The sequence below is a fragment of the Sturnira hondurensis genome, unplaced genomic scaffold (assembly GCF_014824575.4).
Source record: "Sturnira hondurensis isolate 20B ecotype Veracruz unplaced genomic scaffold, ASM1482457v3 Scaffold0019216, whole genome shotgun sequence".
Lineage (NCBI taxonomy): Eukaryota > Metazoa > Chordata > Mammalia > Chiroptera > Phyllostomidae > Sturnira > Sturnira hondurensis.
The window spans coordinates 2,372,912-2,389,605 of NW_028091847.1; the positions used below are offsets into that span (position 1 = coordinate 2,372,912).

Here is a 16,694-nt window from a genome sequence, read left to right on the forward strand (position 1 = left end):
CTAAGCCAACTAAGTATAGGAACAGAATCACGGAAATGGAGGTCACATGGAAAGTTATCAGTGGGGAAGGGGGAGACTGGGGGAAAAGTTACAGGGAATAAGGAGCATAATTGGTAGGTACAAAATAGACAGGGAGGTTAAGAATGGTATAAGAAAGAGAGAAGCTAAAGATCTTATATGTACAACCCATGGACATGAACTAATGAGGGAGTTTCTGGAGGGAAGAGGGGTACCAGGCAGAGAGAGGGCAAAGGGGGAAAAATTGGGACAACTCTAATAGCATAATCAATAAAATATACTTAAAAAATAAAGCACCCCAGTCCCTCCGTATCTCCAGATTGGCACTCAGCCCACTCCTGATTTCAGGCGGCACAATGAGCAGCATTGCTGACTGGAACTCCTGTTTCCTCCTCCTTTTTCTTTTTAAAAAGATTTAATTTATTTTTATAGAGAGGGGAAGGTATGTAGAAAGAAAGGGAGAGTAACAATAATGTGAGACAGAAACATCTATCAGCTGCCTCTTTTAAGCACCCTGACCTGCAACCCAGGAATGTGCCCTAACCAGGAATCGAACTAAGGAACTTCCGGTTTGCGGGACCACACCAACTAGCTGAGCCTCACTGTCCCTTTTTCTTAAAGGCCTCCTCTACGCTGCTCGATGCATTACATTCCTTTGAAGTCGGACCGAATATTCCTCTCACGCAGTCCTCTTCACTCCTGCAGGCACGGCTACAGCATTGTGAATGCACGGAGCATTTATGCCCAGTGGGACGCAATGTCTGTCCCCTGCGAAAGGACTGCCAGGACATGGACACAGGCCTGCCTATCTGCTGTTCTTCAGGGTCCAGGAAAAAGAGTGAATCAATGTTCTCACTGTTGATAACTAGAGAGGCAGCGAAGACAGTGGTGAGCCTGTGGGTTTTATAGCAGTGACACCCAAGTGTGAAGCCAGACTCTACCCTGCATTTGCTAGGAGAGCCAGATGTGACCACCGCAAAGCCACGTCTCCCAGCTGCTGACGACCAGGGACTATAAGGTCTGTGATGAAAAGAACTTAGGTAATCTGTGTGACACCTGGCCCTAACGTCGGACAGGTAATGGGCACTGGCATCATCTTTAATGCAAAGAGCTGGTATCTGTTTGACCCTGAAACCTAGCAGAGCCCTGCTGAGCTGTGCCTGTGCAGCAGTGACGGGGACACCACCAAGCGCTGGGCACAGCCAAGCTCGCACAGCCAAGCAGCTCCCTCGCCACAGCCAAGCCCACCCTCGGCCTGTGGGCTCTGAGCACATCCACACACGGACGCCTCTGACTCCTGCTGGACTGGCCAAAGTGAGCAGTACCTGACAAGCACTCCATGGCCAGGAAACACCTGTGAGCCTGCCCCCACCCACTACAGAGACCGAGCTACCTGTTGTGGGGCGCCGCCTGGTATCCGACTGCCAGCGCTTGTCTCAGCACGTCGCTCACCAGCTGCTCTGTGGCCTACAACAGAACATGCTGTCACTGTCAAAAACAGCCATCTGCTTGCAGGCGAGAAGGGATGGATCTGACCCCACTCCAACCCCTGCACCTTGGAAACAAGTGCATCTCAGGACCGAAAGTCTTGAAGGAAAATTTAAAGGTTCGAGTCACATACCATGAATAACATGCCACAATGACAGAAGCTATGCCTCTGAGAAACTGGGAGTAATTTTCATTAATCAAAACTTTTTTAATTTTCAAAAAATTTTTTGATTTGAGAATGACAGACACTGATTTATTGTTCCACTTATTTACGCATTCATTGGCTGCTTCTTGTATGTGCCCTGGGGCTCAAACTTGCAGGCTTCGGCACTGGGGCCGTGCTCATCAGACACCCTTAAGGAGTGCAAGTGAGGTGGTTTGTGAGGCAGCTCTACCGTGCGAGGGGACACGCCAGGGAAGGGACAGTTGTAGCTATTTCTCTGTTGCTGTTGTGACAGGTAGAGAAACCCAAGGCTCTGCCTTGTCACCTCCTGCAGCAATGAGAGCATCAACTGTCACCTCAGGCTACTTAAAAAGCTCGGGAAATAACACTAAATATAACGTTAGAGTGGTATCAGCAAAGAAACTCTTACTGGAGGTTAACACTGGGAAGAACCATACTTTAGTTCATTTAAAAATCAGAAAAAAAAGAGAAAACTAAACTTAAGTCTCAATAAGATGAGAAATCTTAAAACTTGTCATGTCTGTTCTATTTCTATCCTTGTCCCTTACTCAAGACAGCCTGGCACCCAGACTGTCCCCCTGGCTGTCTCCTCTGCTGCGGGCAGGCACCCACCTTCAAAATCATGTCCTCCACCACCGACGCGTACACGTTCTTGTGAAGCGCCACGGGCTGCAGGGCAATCCCGATCTGGAAAAGCAGGAGGCGGCACTTGTTCCCGTTTCTACATTAAAACCACCTCTCTCAACAGGCACCCAAAGAGAGGGCTGGTTGGAACTGGATATCCCATTTCTCCCTGTTTCTGAGTGACGGTTAAAAATGTTATTACAACCCCGCATTTACCCCCAAATTCCCTTCATGGGAGAACATGAGGGGGATTAGCCATGAATTCCGACAGTGGGATCAGCACACTGGGATGCCTGGAATCAGACCCAGGCCCTGTTTGCAAAGGTGACCAAGACACACTTGAAATGTGCACCCTGCCCCATCTTTCGTTTCCTCCTGTGAGTGAAAACACACACTGCCTTCCACTCTGGGTCCTAAGTACCTGCGGGTGGCAGCTGGTGGACAGCTGCCGAGTTCCCTTGAAGGGGCGGTCCCTTCTCCCCTGTACCGCGAGGTACATCCTCACCAGACAGGGCACCTGGGAGCAGTGAAAACTCGAGGGGCAGCTTACCCTCTGAAGTGTGACTTGGAAATACTGACATGCCTCATGAGAGAACGGGGTTTTTACTGAGGCACACTGGAATAAAGGAGATGAAAAAACTATCTAGCTGCCTTTGCTTCAATTCCATGTTCAACAAGCAGCCTTTCCACGTGTGAGTTGATTTCTTACCCAAGGGCCCTGGGATGGGAAACAGACCCCGAGCTGGTCAGGCAGAAACAAACTATTCGCTCCCCCTGGGAGTCAGCTGCCAGTTTGCACGGCCGCATGGCCGAGCACATTGCCCTGACCTGTGATCTGGCAGCAGCACAGGCCACAGCCCCTACCTTCTGGGTGATGTCACCAATGAATTCTGAGCCTGGTGTTGGTGGCAGGTACAGTTTCATCTCTTCCTGCTTCTCCTCCTGTTCTTTTTTGATGTTTGTCTGCACTGGCTCTGAGAGGTTGAGGATATCCACCTCCTCTTCGTTCTCCGGCTCCTTCTTCTGGAACTGCTGGAGGTCCTCCAGCTTCCGGCAGAGGTTGTCGGCCGAGGACAATGACGACAGGCACTCTAAATGAGAGGTCACCAGTCTTATGAGAGCAGTAGTGACAAAAGAAAAGGACTTTCCATCTTTGTAAGACACGGTCTGAGACCCAGAGAACAGGGGTAAGTATCAAGGGCACAGACCACCTTTCCAGTTCTGACAGTCCATGGATCTGTAACTGTGAGGACCGTAATTCATGAGGTGGACAGGCAGAGAAGGTGTCTTGGGTGTGCTGTAACTGCAGTCTGAGACAAAGCAGCACACAATTCCGACTGATGCCGCCCAAACGAGGCCATCGCCCTACCCTTCAAAGATTAGTGACTGATTTGTTTTCCTATTTTAAATCTGCAAAATTTAGAAATGCACAGTGAATGAAAATCACCCATATTCTCACTACTCAGAGGTAAGTACTACTAACATTTTAGTGCATACCCTGCATCCAGGCTTTAATAGTTGATCTATACAAAATCTAATGAAGAGATTAGAACTTTAAAGCCAGCAGGGGCTCCACACACCTTCCAGCAAGCCCGTCTCACTTTCTGGACGAGCCGGTGAGGTCCAGACCAGCTACAGAGTGGGCTCAGGAGAACCGGAGGACGGTGGCAGAGCAGCGAGCCCCTGGCTGCTTCTGCTGTACTGACTGGTGCTCAGCAGTGAATTCGTTCCACTGAGAGAGCACGGGAGTCATCAACACGGTTTGTCTCTGCTCCCCAAAGAGCTTAGATACAGAAGCACGACAACTCCCAGGCTCTGATCTAAGTGCTGCTGGAGACCAGAGAATGGAGGAGGCCCCAGCACTGGGGTTCTCAGGAAAGCTGCACGGAGAAAACGGGATATGTGCAAGGTCTGAAGGGCGCCCTCCATTCCCTGTGCGCCAGGCTCCCTCAGACTAGGAGGTAGGACTCCTCTTTTTCTGCAGAAATGGGATTTGGAGGAGAAAACAATCCTTCCTCCTCTTTAAAGTGAAACTCAAAATATTCTCCCCATTATCTCCTGCTCCCCCACCCCAATCACATAACACAGCTGCTTGGGTCCACGTCACAAAACGACTCCTTTTATCTGCAGCACTGTACGCTGTTCATGTCTGTGCCTCTGACATTGGGCTGTGAACCTCCTAGCTAGGTTGGGAGAACGAGTAAGGGTCAGACAGTGTCCCAGATTCAGTGAGGCGGGACAGACTTGCCGGAGAGGGGCTATAAGGTCACAAGGAATGAGAAGTCACTCCCACCTGGAAAGCAGGAGGGGGATTAACAAAGTCTGCCAAGAAGATAAGGCATGGAGGCGGGGTCTCCTGACCAACGGTGTGCACCTGCTGTATGACCTGGGCCAGCACATTCCTGGCTGGAGCACAGCACTTGGGACCCTCGGGCACAAACAGTTCTGCAGGGACTCTACCAGTGCGAGGCATGTGGGAAGGGACGCGTGGTCAGAGGAGAGCAAAGGGCCCTGTGCCCCACGCCTACTGGGGCTGAAGAGAGGAGGCTGTGTGCCATGCCAAGCCCCTCGGGTTGCTAGTGATGCTCAGTGAGGTCCACCAACAGCTTACCTGGCTCACTGTCGATCTGGGTCAGCACGTCCTCGATAGAGTCCCCGTCACTCCTCAGGCTCTCAGGGTCAGGAGGGGTGTAGCCATGGCAGCGACACCAGTGAGCAATGTGCTTGGTTTTAAGGGGTGCCAGGTGGTGAAATCTTGGGTTCTTCTCTAGTATTTCTTGTAAGACTTTTCTCATTGTCATTGCTCTTTGCCACTTAAAAAGAATTTTTGAGCCTTTATCAAAATTTTCAGCTTAGCAACATGTTCAAACAAATCATTTAATCAAAAATCACCCTACTATCTTGTTAGAATCATTTTTTTCTAAGAAAAATAAGCCTGTGTTATTTCTCCACTTTAAAAAAAAAGAAAAGAACTTTTACCTAATGTTTATAGAACAAAATGGACCTCCTAGCTTTGGCCTGTAAGGGTTTCCACCCGGTCCCAACCTATGACCTCCCACTTTCTCTCCCCTCCCACTTTCTCTCCCCTCCCACCCGTCCCCAAAGCCGGCATGCCGACCGCCCCCCAGCTCCCATGCCTCTGTACATGCTCTTTCCCCGCCACCCCACTGTCTGGCACAGTAGCTGCCACACTGTAGATACTCAATATAACATATGACTTAATTTTAATATATTGACGTTCATTTAAAAATTCGTAAAAATGTTTACCAATGCAAGAAAAGCAAGTAGACAGTTTTCAAAGGCTAGCAACAAGTCTCTGAAAAACAAGCTCTTTAACCAAGGGAAAAAACCTATCAAATAGTTAACAAAATACGCTCCCCATTTTATCTGCGTTCCACATGACGAGGTTCACAGAAGCTGCCAGGATGCACGTGTGCTTTGGCTCTTTCCCCTGCAGGCCTGGCCCCTGGCGGTGGGCCGGGCATCAGCCGGGCATCAGCTGGGCGGGCAGGGGTTCTCACCTCGGCAGCCCTCCGCTTCCCGATGTTCCAGCCGCAGTACTGCTCCAGAGACTTGGCGGAGAAACAGCTGGCGTCTTCACCTAGAAGCACATGTCCGGCAAACTGAATGAGGCTATAATGCAACTGAAATCTTATTTGCTGTGGGCATGTCCAGAAGTTTCTTCAGACTTCTTTATTGAGTACGTTCCTTACTGGGCAAGTTCAGATGCTTCTTAAAGACAAGGCATCTCATTTGTGTGCACTGAGAACCACCACGCTCCCTTGGGAAACTGGCCCATCTAGTAGAAAAAGGCCATGTGCTGGCATGAAACTGTTCAAGTGAGTGGACATGGCCGTCCCCCAGGAGCTGGGAGGCCTACGATCCAGCTCCAGCCTGCAATTGCCTCAGTGGTCTCTGGGAACGCCACATATACCTCCCTGGGCTTCAGTTTTCTCATGGCAGAATGAGACTGTTGGGAAAGATGGTTTCTGAACTGCTTTCCAGCTCTAATACTCTATTTTGACCTAAATTTATATTTTTAAAGATTTTTTGAATGTTTTTTCCTGCTGGGGTAGGAGAACGTTGCTGAAAGTTTGCTATGAACTACAAAATGCACCTCAAAGTTTAACAACAACAAAAAAGACAATCTCCTTGTTACTACTGTTGGAAGAAAATCAGCAAGGCAGTCTGTACTTGGCCTACCACGGTCACACGCACATGACCGTGACATAACAGGACATTCTTCACCCCTTCCCTCTGAACATTCGCGGAGATCTTGCCCAAGAGCACACACCCGAGGATCCACAGGCTGTCTGCCCCTCAGTGGGGGCTCGGTCAGGGCAACTGTGCTGAGAAGCCATTATTCAGTCTAGCTAACAATGGCAGTGACACAGCAGACTTCCCTGCTGGAGGTTCAAGACTTGAGCAAAAGACAGTTCAAGACTGAGTGACCAAGGTACTGTGAATTTTAAAACTCTGCAAATGACCTACAGGTGCAGCTAACACCTTGTAAGAAAACTACTACAGCGATATTCATCAACAACACATATGCTCTAAGTCAGTAGACTCAATATCCCAAGCAGTTCACAGCTTTAAAAAAAAAACGCATCCATATATTTAGTCTAATTGTCTTACTCTTCGTGGTGATCAATGGGATCTTCTTCACCACCGCCGTCAGGAGTTGCTGGATGGTCTCCAAATGGTCGATCCTGAGAAGGACAAAAGAAAAGAAAATTAAGGTCGTAAATACATGTAATAGTTTCTGGCCACATATACACATAAATTTATGTATCCGTCCCCCTTTCTGAGGAAATGCATTACACTGACGGGTTTTCCTTCCACAGATAGCTTTCTTTATAAAAGAAGATCATTCTAGCCTTATGCAGGAAACATCAAGACTAAATAAATAGACAAGGCCCTAGAAATGGCAAGTTATGCAAACACCAAACATTTTACTTGTGTTTATAAATAGGAACACAATCTTTTTGTGCTGTGATTGCCACAGCAGAACATCCACTGTACAAGTTGCACTGTTCAACCCGTCACGTGAAAGGGGCTGAATTTCTACAGTCCCCAGCAGTGTGAGATACAGCAACATATGTGGTCTGAGGCGGGCTCCCAATCTACAGACTAGAAAATCTTGGGAAGTATTTTTAGAAGAAGCAATGAGAGTGTATGGCCCACGGAAAGGCAGCTGTTTAGGCAATTACGTGGGTGCTTGGACACAAAATGTGTACACACCTGAGTGTACACATCACGAGCAAAGTGAGTATATGCCGGCAAGCTCACCGGAGGGAGACGTGATGTGTAATTCCACCCGAGGCTTCTGAAGCAACAAATCGAGTGCTGCCTCCGGTCACGTCAATGTGTAAAGTGAAGACTCTGCACTGTACATCACGTGGCAATGCTTGCCCACTGCACACGGACAGGTCTCCACCCAGCCAAGGTCCCAATACTACACATACACAACTGTGCATGCTCAACTGTCACAGGCATGGCTTTTTCAAAGTTTCAGAGAAACACCCAAAATACACCCCCCCTCAGAAAGGGCTGAAATAATTACTTAATAACATAGTTTCCCAGCTCAGAACTTTCTTCTGTTTTCACTGCTGTCTGACCCTCCTGTGAGAGACAGCTTGGTCCAGGAGTTTCTGGTTCAGTCTTCACTACAAGGGAAGAGCAAAAAAGAGAGTGCTGTCAGGGTTTAATGATGGAAGGACACGTGCAGGCAGAAACAAAAGTCCTTCCGTGGAAACCCAGTGAGGAAACCGCCACACAGCTGCTGTGGGGGCGCAGCCAGGAGACCGAGATGGCGCCTACCAGCACAGAGCCAGCAGACAAAAGGAGAGCTGTTAGCTTGGGTCTTGTGGGTCCTTGCTCTGCTGTTGCCCTAATCTGGCATGGCCGTGGCCTCTCCACAGCTAAAAATGCTTCCTTCTTTTAAAGTCCAGGTTCCTGTCCACGTCCCACACACAGTCCTGCCCCCTCTACCCCCAACTCTGATCAGACCTCCTAGACTGAAATACTCCAGCATTTCCCTGGCTGGTGCGGCTCAGTGGATTGAGCGCTGACGGGTGCACCAAAGGGTCGCCAGTCTGATCCCCAGTCATGGCACACGCCTGGGGGTGGGGTCAGGGGCTATGCAAGAGGCAACCACATGTTGATGTTTCTCTCCTTCTCCATCTCCCATCCTTCCCCTCTCTAAAAATAAATAAAATCTTAAAAAAGAGAGAAATATCCCCACATTTACTTTCCAGATCACTTATCCTGCATTTATCAATGCTTACTATCCACTTCAACACGATTTTAAGTCCTTGGGGGGCAGAAAAATTGCTACATTGCTATGTTGCCCTCAATGTCAAGTCTACTATATACAGTACGCATTTTGAGGTGGCTCATTCACAGATGCTGAAAATTCAAGGGACTCATTACACTCAAGTGTTGCATAAAACCTAAAGGCAAATCTACTGCGAGAAACTACGTACCTTTGGTAACAGGTGTTGGCGCAGAGCTGGAGACAACTGGAGCCGGGGCGGCTACCGGCAGAATGGTAGGTGATTTGTTGGCAGAAAATGACTGAACCACTAGCAGACACAAAAAAGGAGAAAAAGAAAGAAAGGGAAAAATATGCAAAATATAGAAATTATTTTAATGAGGATGGCCCCATTTTAGGCTAATGGCACAAAAACATTCACAGTACCACAGAAATGGTAAGGTTCTTTTTAACGGTGATCTTTGACAAGGTGGACTGTTTACCATTAGTTACTAGGGTAACTATTTTCCATCAGCTGTGGAAATGGGAGCTTGTCACTGAACTAAGAAAATTAAAATCTAATTAACCTGAATCTTCATAAATGCTTAAATTATCCCCCCTCTATTCAACTTTACAAATGGGAAGCCATCAGACGCCAATGAGTCATTTGTGTTTTACTGTCAGTCCTATAGCTGTTGCTCCCGAGTTCAAGGTGCCAGTGATGGCCAAAGGGCAGACTATATAAGGGGGGAGCAGTCACCAGCTAACAGAATATGGACTTCCTCCCAAGACAGACCTGGAGACAACACCCCACAACAGGCCCACAGTGAAGGGCTTACCCTTATTCACAGGCATCAGTATGGTCTGTACACCTCCAGATGCATTTACACTGAGTGGTTTGAGCTGGCTGGGGATCGTCAGCACAGCCTGCTGGGGACTGGACTGACTGGAATGAATCTTTAACAATCCTAAAATAAGTTGGAAGACAGGGCCAAGCTGAAGATCAGATGCATCCTCAAAGTACCTGCCCTCTTTAGCATTTATATTTTCTCACAAGAGGACGTTCTTAGGACATTTACCTTTTCAATAAACAAAGAGCTGGAAGCATGAGGCAATGTGGCAGATTTCACAATGAAACAATGATGTGATGATGATTTATTTTTATTCCACAATCAAAAATACAGAAATTTTTGGAAAAGCAGAAAAGAGAAATAACCACCCAAAGTTCTACTGCAGAGACAAGCAGTATTGAGTATTTCTTTTCCAGATTTGTTTTTTTTCTAAACAACATATTTTATTGATTATGCTATTAGAGTTGTCCCATCTTTTTCTCCCCTTTGTTCTCCTCTGCCCTGTACCCCCTCCCACCATCTATGACCATTTGTTTTGTATACAGCTGTAACATGCATAAACTTGGATATAAAATTCTGTACTTTGATTAGGATAACTGCCATTTTCCTACATAAAAATCTTCTCTGATTCCTTACTGCCTAGAGAATGTTCCCAAAGTCGGTTTCAGAGCATTCAGAGGCCGTTTTAATCTGGTCCCAACTGAGCTGCATCTCCTTCCTGCCACCCAATGTACCCGGTACTCCGACCTCTCCACTCACTAGACTTTATAATTTCCTGTCTCTGTGCAACCTCTACTTTTCAGACATCAGATATCTTCAACTTACCATTTTAGAAAGGATCATCCTCTCCCACTTTCCTTTATTTTTTAATTTTTATTTTTTAAAAGATTTTATTTTTTAGATAGAGGGGAAGGAAGGGAGAAAGAGACGGAGAGAAACATTGATCAGTCCTCTTGTATGCCCCTAACTGGGACTGGTCTATAACCCAGGTATGTGCCCTGACTGGGAATCGAACCAGCAACCTCTTCTTTTGCAGGCCAGCACTCAACCCACTAAGCCACACCAGCCAGGGCTCCCACTTTCCTTTAGAGTCATTTCCAGCCCTGGCTGGTGTGGCTCAGTGGATTGAGCACCAGCCTGCAAACCAAAAGTTTGCCGGTTAGATTCCCAGTCAGGGCACATGCCTGGGTTGCAGGGCAGGATCCCAGTGGGGATGTGTGAGAGGCAACCACACATTGATATTGCTCTCCTCTTTCCACCTCCCCAATCTGTCTAAAAATAAGTAAATAAATGTTTAAAAATAAAAATAAAGGTCATTTCCATATTCCCTTTTCCTATTACAGAACTAGCCCAGCCATTCAGAGTGCCCACAAAAAAAAAAAAAAAAAAAAAAAAAAGATAAGACAAAGGGCTTTACCGTGAGAGAACACATAAGAAACAACACAGATCAGTGGCTAAAGATACTTTACGACTCTGGAAAGCAGTTCCTTCAAGGAATGGAATCATCTTAAATACTTTCTAGAACAAAGCTGTAAATAAACAAGAAATTTTTCTTTGCGATAGATTAGTGTTGAATCAGTTGTTGTAAGTATTTCCTGAGATGTGCCCCCAGAGAGTAATGCAATGACTTAATGTATCATATTTTTATAATAATATGACATGCTTATCAGCTGAACAGTAACAAGTGCTAGAAGGCTTACTACTAAAAATAGCTGCCCTCCGCTGCACCCCCCCAGCCTCATCTATTTCCTCAGTAGCACCCACTTTTACCCCTTTTGGTCCTTTCTTTTATTTTTAAAAAGAATGTATACATTGTAGGCCTTGATTCATTATGATGTAGCATTTTGATTTTACATACTACTAGGATAGATAATTCTAAGGCAATTACACCCTTTCTTTCCTAATACTCCAATATTTGTGGTTCTCTATTGATCTAAAAATATAATACTATGATTCCATTTTATTTTCTGGGCTTAATAGTTTCCTCCTTTTCATTTGCTTAGTTCTCTTTTCACATCTTACTAAGTCTTCCCATATCCTTCAAGAAGGTTATAAACCACCCTTAATACAATTCTCTGCCTAGTCAAATCTCCTAAGTAACTGACAGCGCCCGCTTTTGTAAGAGATACCCTTCCTGAAGCTCTCTGACCTGCTCCAATTTGGACTGCTGCTCTCTAGGCCTGCAGCAAAGCTCTCCTCCCCGGGATACCCTCTGCCGTTGCCCTGGGAGCCCCCTCTGCCTTCCCTCTAGGTTGGTCTACCAGTCCTCCCTTTGGTAAACGTGGGTTTTAGTGATGTCTTGAGACAGGGCGCATAGGAAATAGACGTGCAACCTTGCCTGTCAGAAAATATGTCAGTTTTCACACTGAGTAATGACCTGGCTGACTACAGAATTCTAAACTAAAAGTAATTTTCCCCCAGAATTTTGAAAAGCTGTATTATAACTCCCAACATTGCCACTGCAGAGCCCAGTGAGAATGTAATTTCTGAACTTCGTATCTCTGACAGCTTTTAAGATCTTCTCTTTGTCCCTGGTGGTGTGATTTCATGAACAAACTGTGCCTCCGTAAGAGCCTTCTTTCACTCACTGTGCTGGGCACTGAGACATCTGACCCTGGAAGTTCATGCCCTTCCATTCTGGGATAAATTGTTTCATTTCTTGGATAATTTCCTTCCCACTATTTTTTGTTGTTGTTTTTTGCCTGGAACTCCTTTTAATCTGGTGTCCCTGGGACTCCCTAACACATCATCAGATTTTCTTTCTTAGTGTCTACTTCTTGGTCCGCTCCCTGCTTCCACCCTGTGCCCCAAAGTTTAGTCTAAAGACTGCAGCCAGTGATCTCGTTAGAAGGTAAGACAGACCATGTTACTTTTCCACTTAAAACCCTCCCGTGGCTTCCCCTGGAGTAAAGTCAAAGTTCTCCGAATGGCCTACCAGGCTCTGAGTGATCTGGGACCCCCTTCCCCACTCTGGCTTCGTCTCTTAGTGCTCGTTCGCTTGCTCCCTCTGCTCCAGTCGCCATGGTGACTGGCCTTGTTCAAAGTGGTTTATAACACACACAAACTTGAATTAAGAAACTATCAGTCAGCTGAAAATACTTTGACTCTTCTATAACTCATGAAATCCGAAGACCTACAGCCAAGATTGCTCTATCCAGCAAAGCTTTCATTTAGAATGGAAGGACAGATAAAGTGCTTCTCAGATAAGGTCAAGTTCAAGGAGTTCATCATCACCAAGCCCTTATTACATGAAATGTTAAAGGGACTTATCTAAGAAAAAGAAGATGAAAAATATTAACAATGAAAGGACAGCAAACTCACAGTTATTAACAACCACACCTAAAACAAAAGCAAATTAAGAGGACAGCTAGATCAGGAATGGAACCATAGAAATGAAGAACACATGGAGGGTTAGCAACAGGGGAGTGGGAGGAGGAGAAGGGGGGAGAAGGTACAGGGAGTAAGTAGCATAGATGGAAGGTAGAAAATAGATGGGGGGAGGGCAAGAATAGTATGGGAAATACAGAATCTAAAGAACTTGTGACACATGGACATAAACTAAAGGGGGGGAATGGTGGGGGAGGGGATGTGCAGGGTGGAGGGGAATGAAGTGGGGGGAAATGGGACAACTATAATGGCATAATCAATAACATATTTAAAAAATATTCAGAGAGTGTCATTGCACCATATTACAAATCCAGAACTTAAAGCAGGGAGAGTTCATTTACTGCATGTTAAAATGTCAGAAGAGGAGGGCATTCATTTCTTATGACAGTAACTCCCTTTATCTCCTCTCCAGTCCTGACTCAGTGCCTCCAAACACTCGGTTAGTGAGAAAAGCACTCCGTATACTAGATAGAGCTTGATCTATTTTAACCAGGGGGTGGAAGTCAGTCCCAGAAAAACAGACTGTCCTTAATCTTTTGGTCCCTAACTGCCCCAAAGCAAATGAGATAGAGGGGCTTCCTTTGAGTCCTGTACGGAACGTGGTGACGACAGCCACAACAATAAGAATAACACCTGCCTCAATCTGTTACTAAAAGGTACTAAGTTGTGTATTTATGTATGTTTGTGTGAAGATATATAGCTCAGTGATGTTCATTTTTGTCTGTTTATCAGTGTCACTTGGTACACTGTTACCATTCTACAGTAAGACATTAATCTGTCACATTATTATAGAAATTAAGAGTGTTCAGAAACTTCTGTAACAGTTTGACATTGTTGTGACATTTTTATTATATATATTTTTTAAAGATTTAGCCCCACCAGCCAGGGTAATTTTTATTATATTTTATAGAAGTATTTGACCCTGACTGGTATGGCTCAGTGGTTTGGACGTCATCCCACAAAGCAGAAGGTCACCGGTTCAATTTCTGATCAGGGCATGTGACTGGGCTGCGGGTCAGGCCCCTGGTTGGGGGCGTGCAAAAGGCAACTTATCGTTGTTTCTCTTGCATGTTGATGTCTCTCTCTGAAGTCTTTACTCTCTCTCTAAAAGTAAATGAAGTCTTTAAAAAATGTATCTGTCCATATTGAATTATAGAAAAACAAAAGTAATCTCTTAAATTTGAGAAGCAATGCTGTGTATTATATCAGCCCCTGGTATCTAGCATTTGCGATCAAATACATTAATATTTCTTTGCAAAATACCGACATTGCTATTAGGTAGTATAAACAGCCTATCAATGGAGGCCAGATTTCACTTTAAAATTCATTATGGAGAAAAAAACCTTTGGTTTTCACAGTTTTTAGGATTTTAGAATTGCAGATAAAAGAAGGTGGACTAACAACAATGAGGGCACTGAAAATGATAATAGTAGCAATTATTTATAAAGTGGCTACATATTGGACATACATTAATATACATTTATTAAATCATTCAATCCTCTCAACTTTATAATCCTCTCAACTTGATGAGGTAGGTATTATTATCAGGCAACTAAAGCAAGTTATTCTATTTTTTGTCTTTTAAAATATTTTGTTTATTTTATTTTTAGAGAGGGGAAGGAGGGGGAGAAAGAGAAGGAGAGAAACACCAGTGTGTGGTTGTCTCTTGAGCGCCCCTATTGGGGACATGGCCTGCAACCCAGGCATGTGTCCTGACTGGGAATAGAACCAGCAACCCTTTGGTTCACAGGCCGGCACCCAATCCACTGAGCCACATCAGCCAGGGCTAAGGTAAGTTATTTTAATTAAGGCAATTTGGATTTGGGCTCTATGCATTACCCAATGAAGTGAAAGGCACACTTTTCTGGGGTCCCTTAGTGTCAAAAACATACCATTCATCTTGTCAGACCTCAAGCATGTCACCTTAATACTGACCAAGATAACTAATGTTAAGAATCATGACTTGGAGTCAACTAGGCTAATTGATATTTTACATGCTTTGTGAAAGCAGAGAGACATATATTTTATAATGAATTCCATTTAAAACTGATTTTAGAAAAGCTACTGGTACTTTAAGGAGAGTGAACCCTCAGCTTTCCACAAAGTTAATTGAAAACAGCTAAAATACCCAATGGAGCTCCAAGAGGCTGAGGTTTTATTGTATCACTTAAGAATTACTATTCAAGAAAAAATAAATCTTATTACTCAATCTACAAAACCATCTCAGACTTAGAAGTTTATACATAGATTTTTAAATAAGAATTTATCTAAAAAGCAGCTACCTGGAAAATGTTGAATTATTTTTAATAACTTAATATAAAAATATTGTTTAAGGCCCTAGCTGGTGTAGCCCAGTGGATTGAGTGCAGGCTGCTAATCAAAGGGTCACCAGTTCGATTCCTAGTCAGGGCACATGGACAGGTGGCAGGCCAGGTCCCCCAGTGGGGGCCATGTGAGAGGCAACCACACATTGATGTTTCCCTCCTTCTGTTCCTCCCTCCCTTCCCCTCTCTCTAAAAATAAATAAAACCTTTAAGACCTTCCAAATATTCTAGCACAAAGAAGGGAGATAGAAATATTTTTACAACACAACTGACCTGATACTGTAGCTTTTCCAGAGACCGGGTTTGGTGTGGACACAAGGGACGTGGCACCAATGACAGAGGGAGCAGCAGCCTTGCAGGTCCCCACGGTGGCCTGGCCCACACACACTGGCTGCTGCCCAGAAGTTTTCATTACAGAGCCCACAGCTGACGATGAACTGGGAGCTGTTCCTTCCGACTGCACATGCACAGGACGGAAATAACAAAGATTGACAAGAAAGCAGAGTGCAACTTACAGAGAACAGGGACTGCAGTGTAGCACACTTCATAAATATTATATACTAGCTGTTACTACCTGCCTATTAAATGTCATGCCATTTAAAATGACTGCTTCTTTAGTTTGGTGGATACTACACTTTTAGATTTTATGGGCCAGAAAATTTTTAAATGAGGCAGTAGCATTGGGTTACCTCCCTTTAAAAAAGGGTACTTCAACACCAAAAAAGTAGGATATACTCTCAGAATGTAAAACTAGATTAAAATGAGCTTTATTAAAAACTCCCTATAATGCTTTAAAGCTTGCCACATCCATTCCACAAACATCTACTACACGGCCCGGAGATAAAAGCCTCCAAGAAAGAGGCGGACAAAGGCTACACAGAGGCTACTAAGCAGAGGTGCAGGGCACCGTCACACGTCAAATGAGAGGAAAGCAACCGTTCCCATTCAGGGCCGGGGAGGGCAGAGAGTGGAACGAGCTCCAGGAGAGAATGTGCTGTAGCATCTATCAGGGCTCCTTCATTCCTTCCCTTTCACAGCTAATACTCAGTTTTGTGGCTATGTCACATCATTTATCCAAATCAATAATGAAAAGACAATAAATAACCCAACTAAACAATGGGCAAAGGATCTGAATAAACATTTCTCCAAAAACACACAACTCTTAAAGAAAAAGATACTCAGTATCTTCATTAGCTATGGGAAAAGGCAAAGTAAAACCACAATGAACTAACAGGTCGTATCAACTAGAATGGCTGTAGTTTTTTTTTTTTAAAGAAATGAGCAGTTTATTTTTATTTATTTATTTTTAAAATATTTTATTTATTTATCTTTAGAGGGAAAGGAAAGGAGAGAGGGAGAGAGACATCAATGTATGGTTGCCTCTCATGCGTCCCCCGCTGGGAACTGGCGTGCAACCCTGGCATGTGCCCCGACTGGGAATTGAACCGCGATCCTTTGGTTCGCAGGCCTGCGCTCAATCCACTGAGCTATGCCAGCCAGGGCTAGAATAGCTATAGTTTTAAAAAATGGACAAAAATGAGTATCAGCAAAGAAACGGAAAAAAT

General features: G+C 45.0%; 1 protein-coding gene across 4 annotated transcripts in view; it reads right to left on the bottom strand.

The window, feature by feature from the left end:
• Positions 1-16,694, bottom strand: part of YEATS2 (YEATS domain containing 2) — an 87,408-nt gene that overhangs the window by 2,327 nt on the left and 68,387 nt on the right. For all 4 annotated transcript variants that reach the window (XM_037070966.1, XM_037070967.1, XM_037070968.1 and 1 more), the window contains 10 exons: positions 15,403-15,586; positions 9,407-9,535; positions 8,800-8,898; positions 7,878-7,980; positions 6,950-7,023; positions 5,836-5,915; positions 4,926-5,127; positions 3,179-3,405; positions 2,303-2,377; positions 1,412-1,485 (listed from right to left, as the gene is read on the bottom strand). In XM_037070966.1, coding sequence (XP_036926861.1) covers positions 1,412-1,485; positions 2,303-2,377; positions 3,179-3,405; positions 4,926-5,127; positions 5,836-5,915; positions 6,950-7,023; positions 7,878-7,980; positions 8,800-8,898; positions 9,407-9,535; positions 15,403-15,586 — 1,247 coding nt within the window. The remainder of the gene's footprint in view (positions 1-1,411; positions 1,486-2,302; positions 2,378-3,178; positions 3,406-4,925; positions 5,128-5,835; positions 5,916-6,949; positions 7,024-7,877; positions 7,981-8,799; positions 8,899-9,406; positions 9,536-15,402; positions 15,587-16,694) is intronic.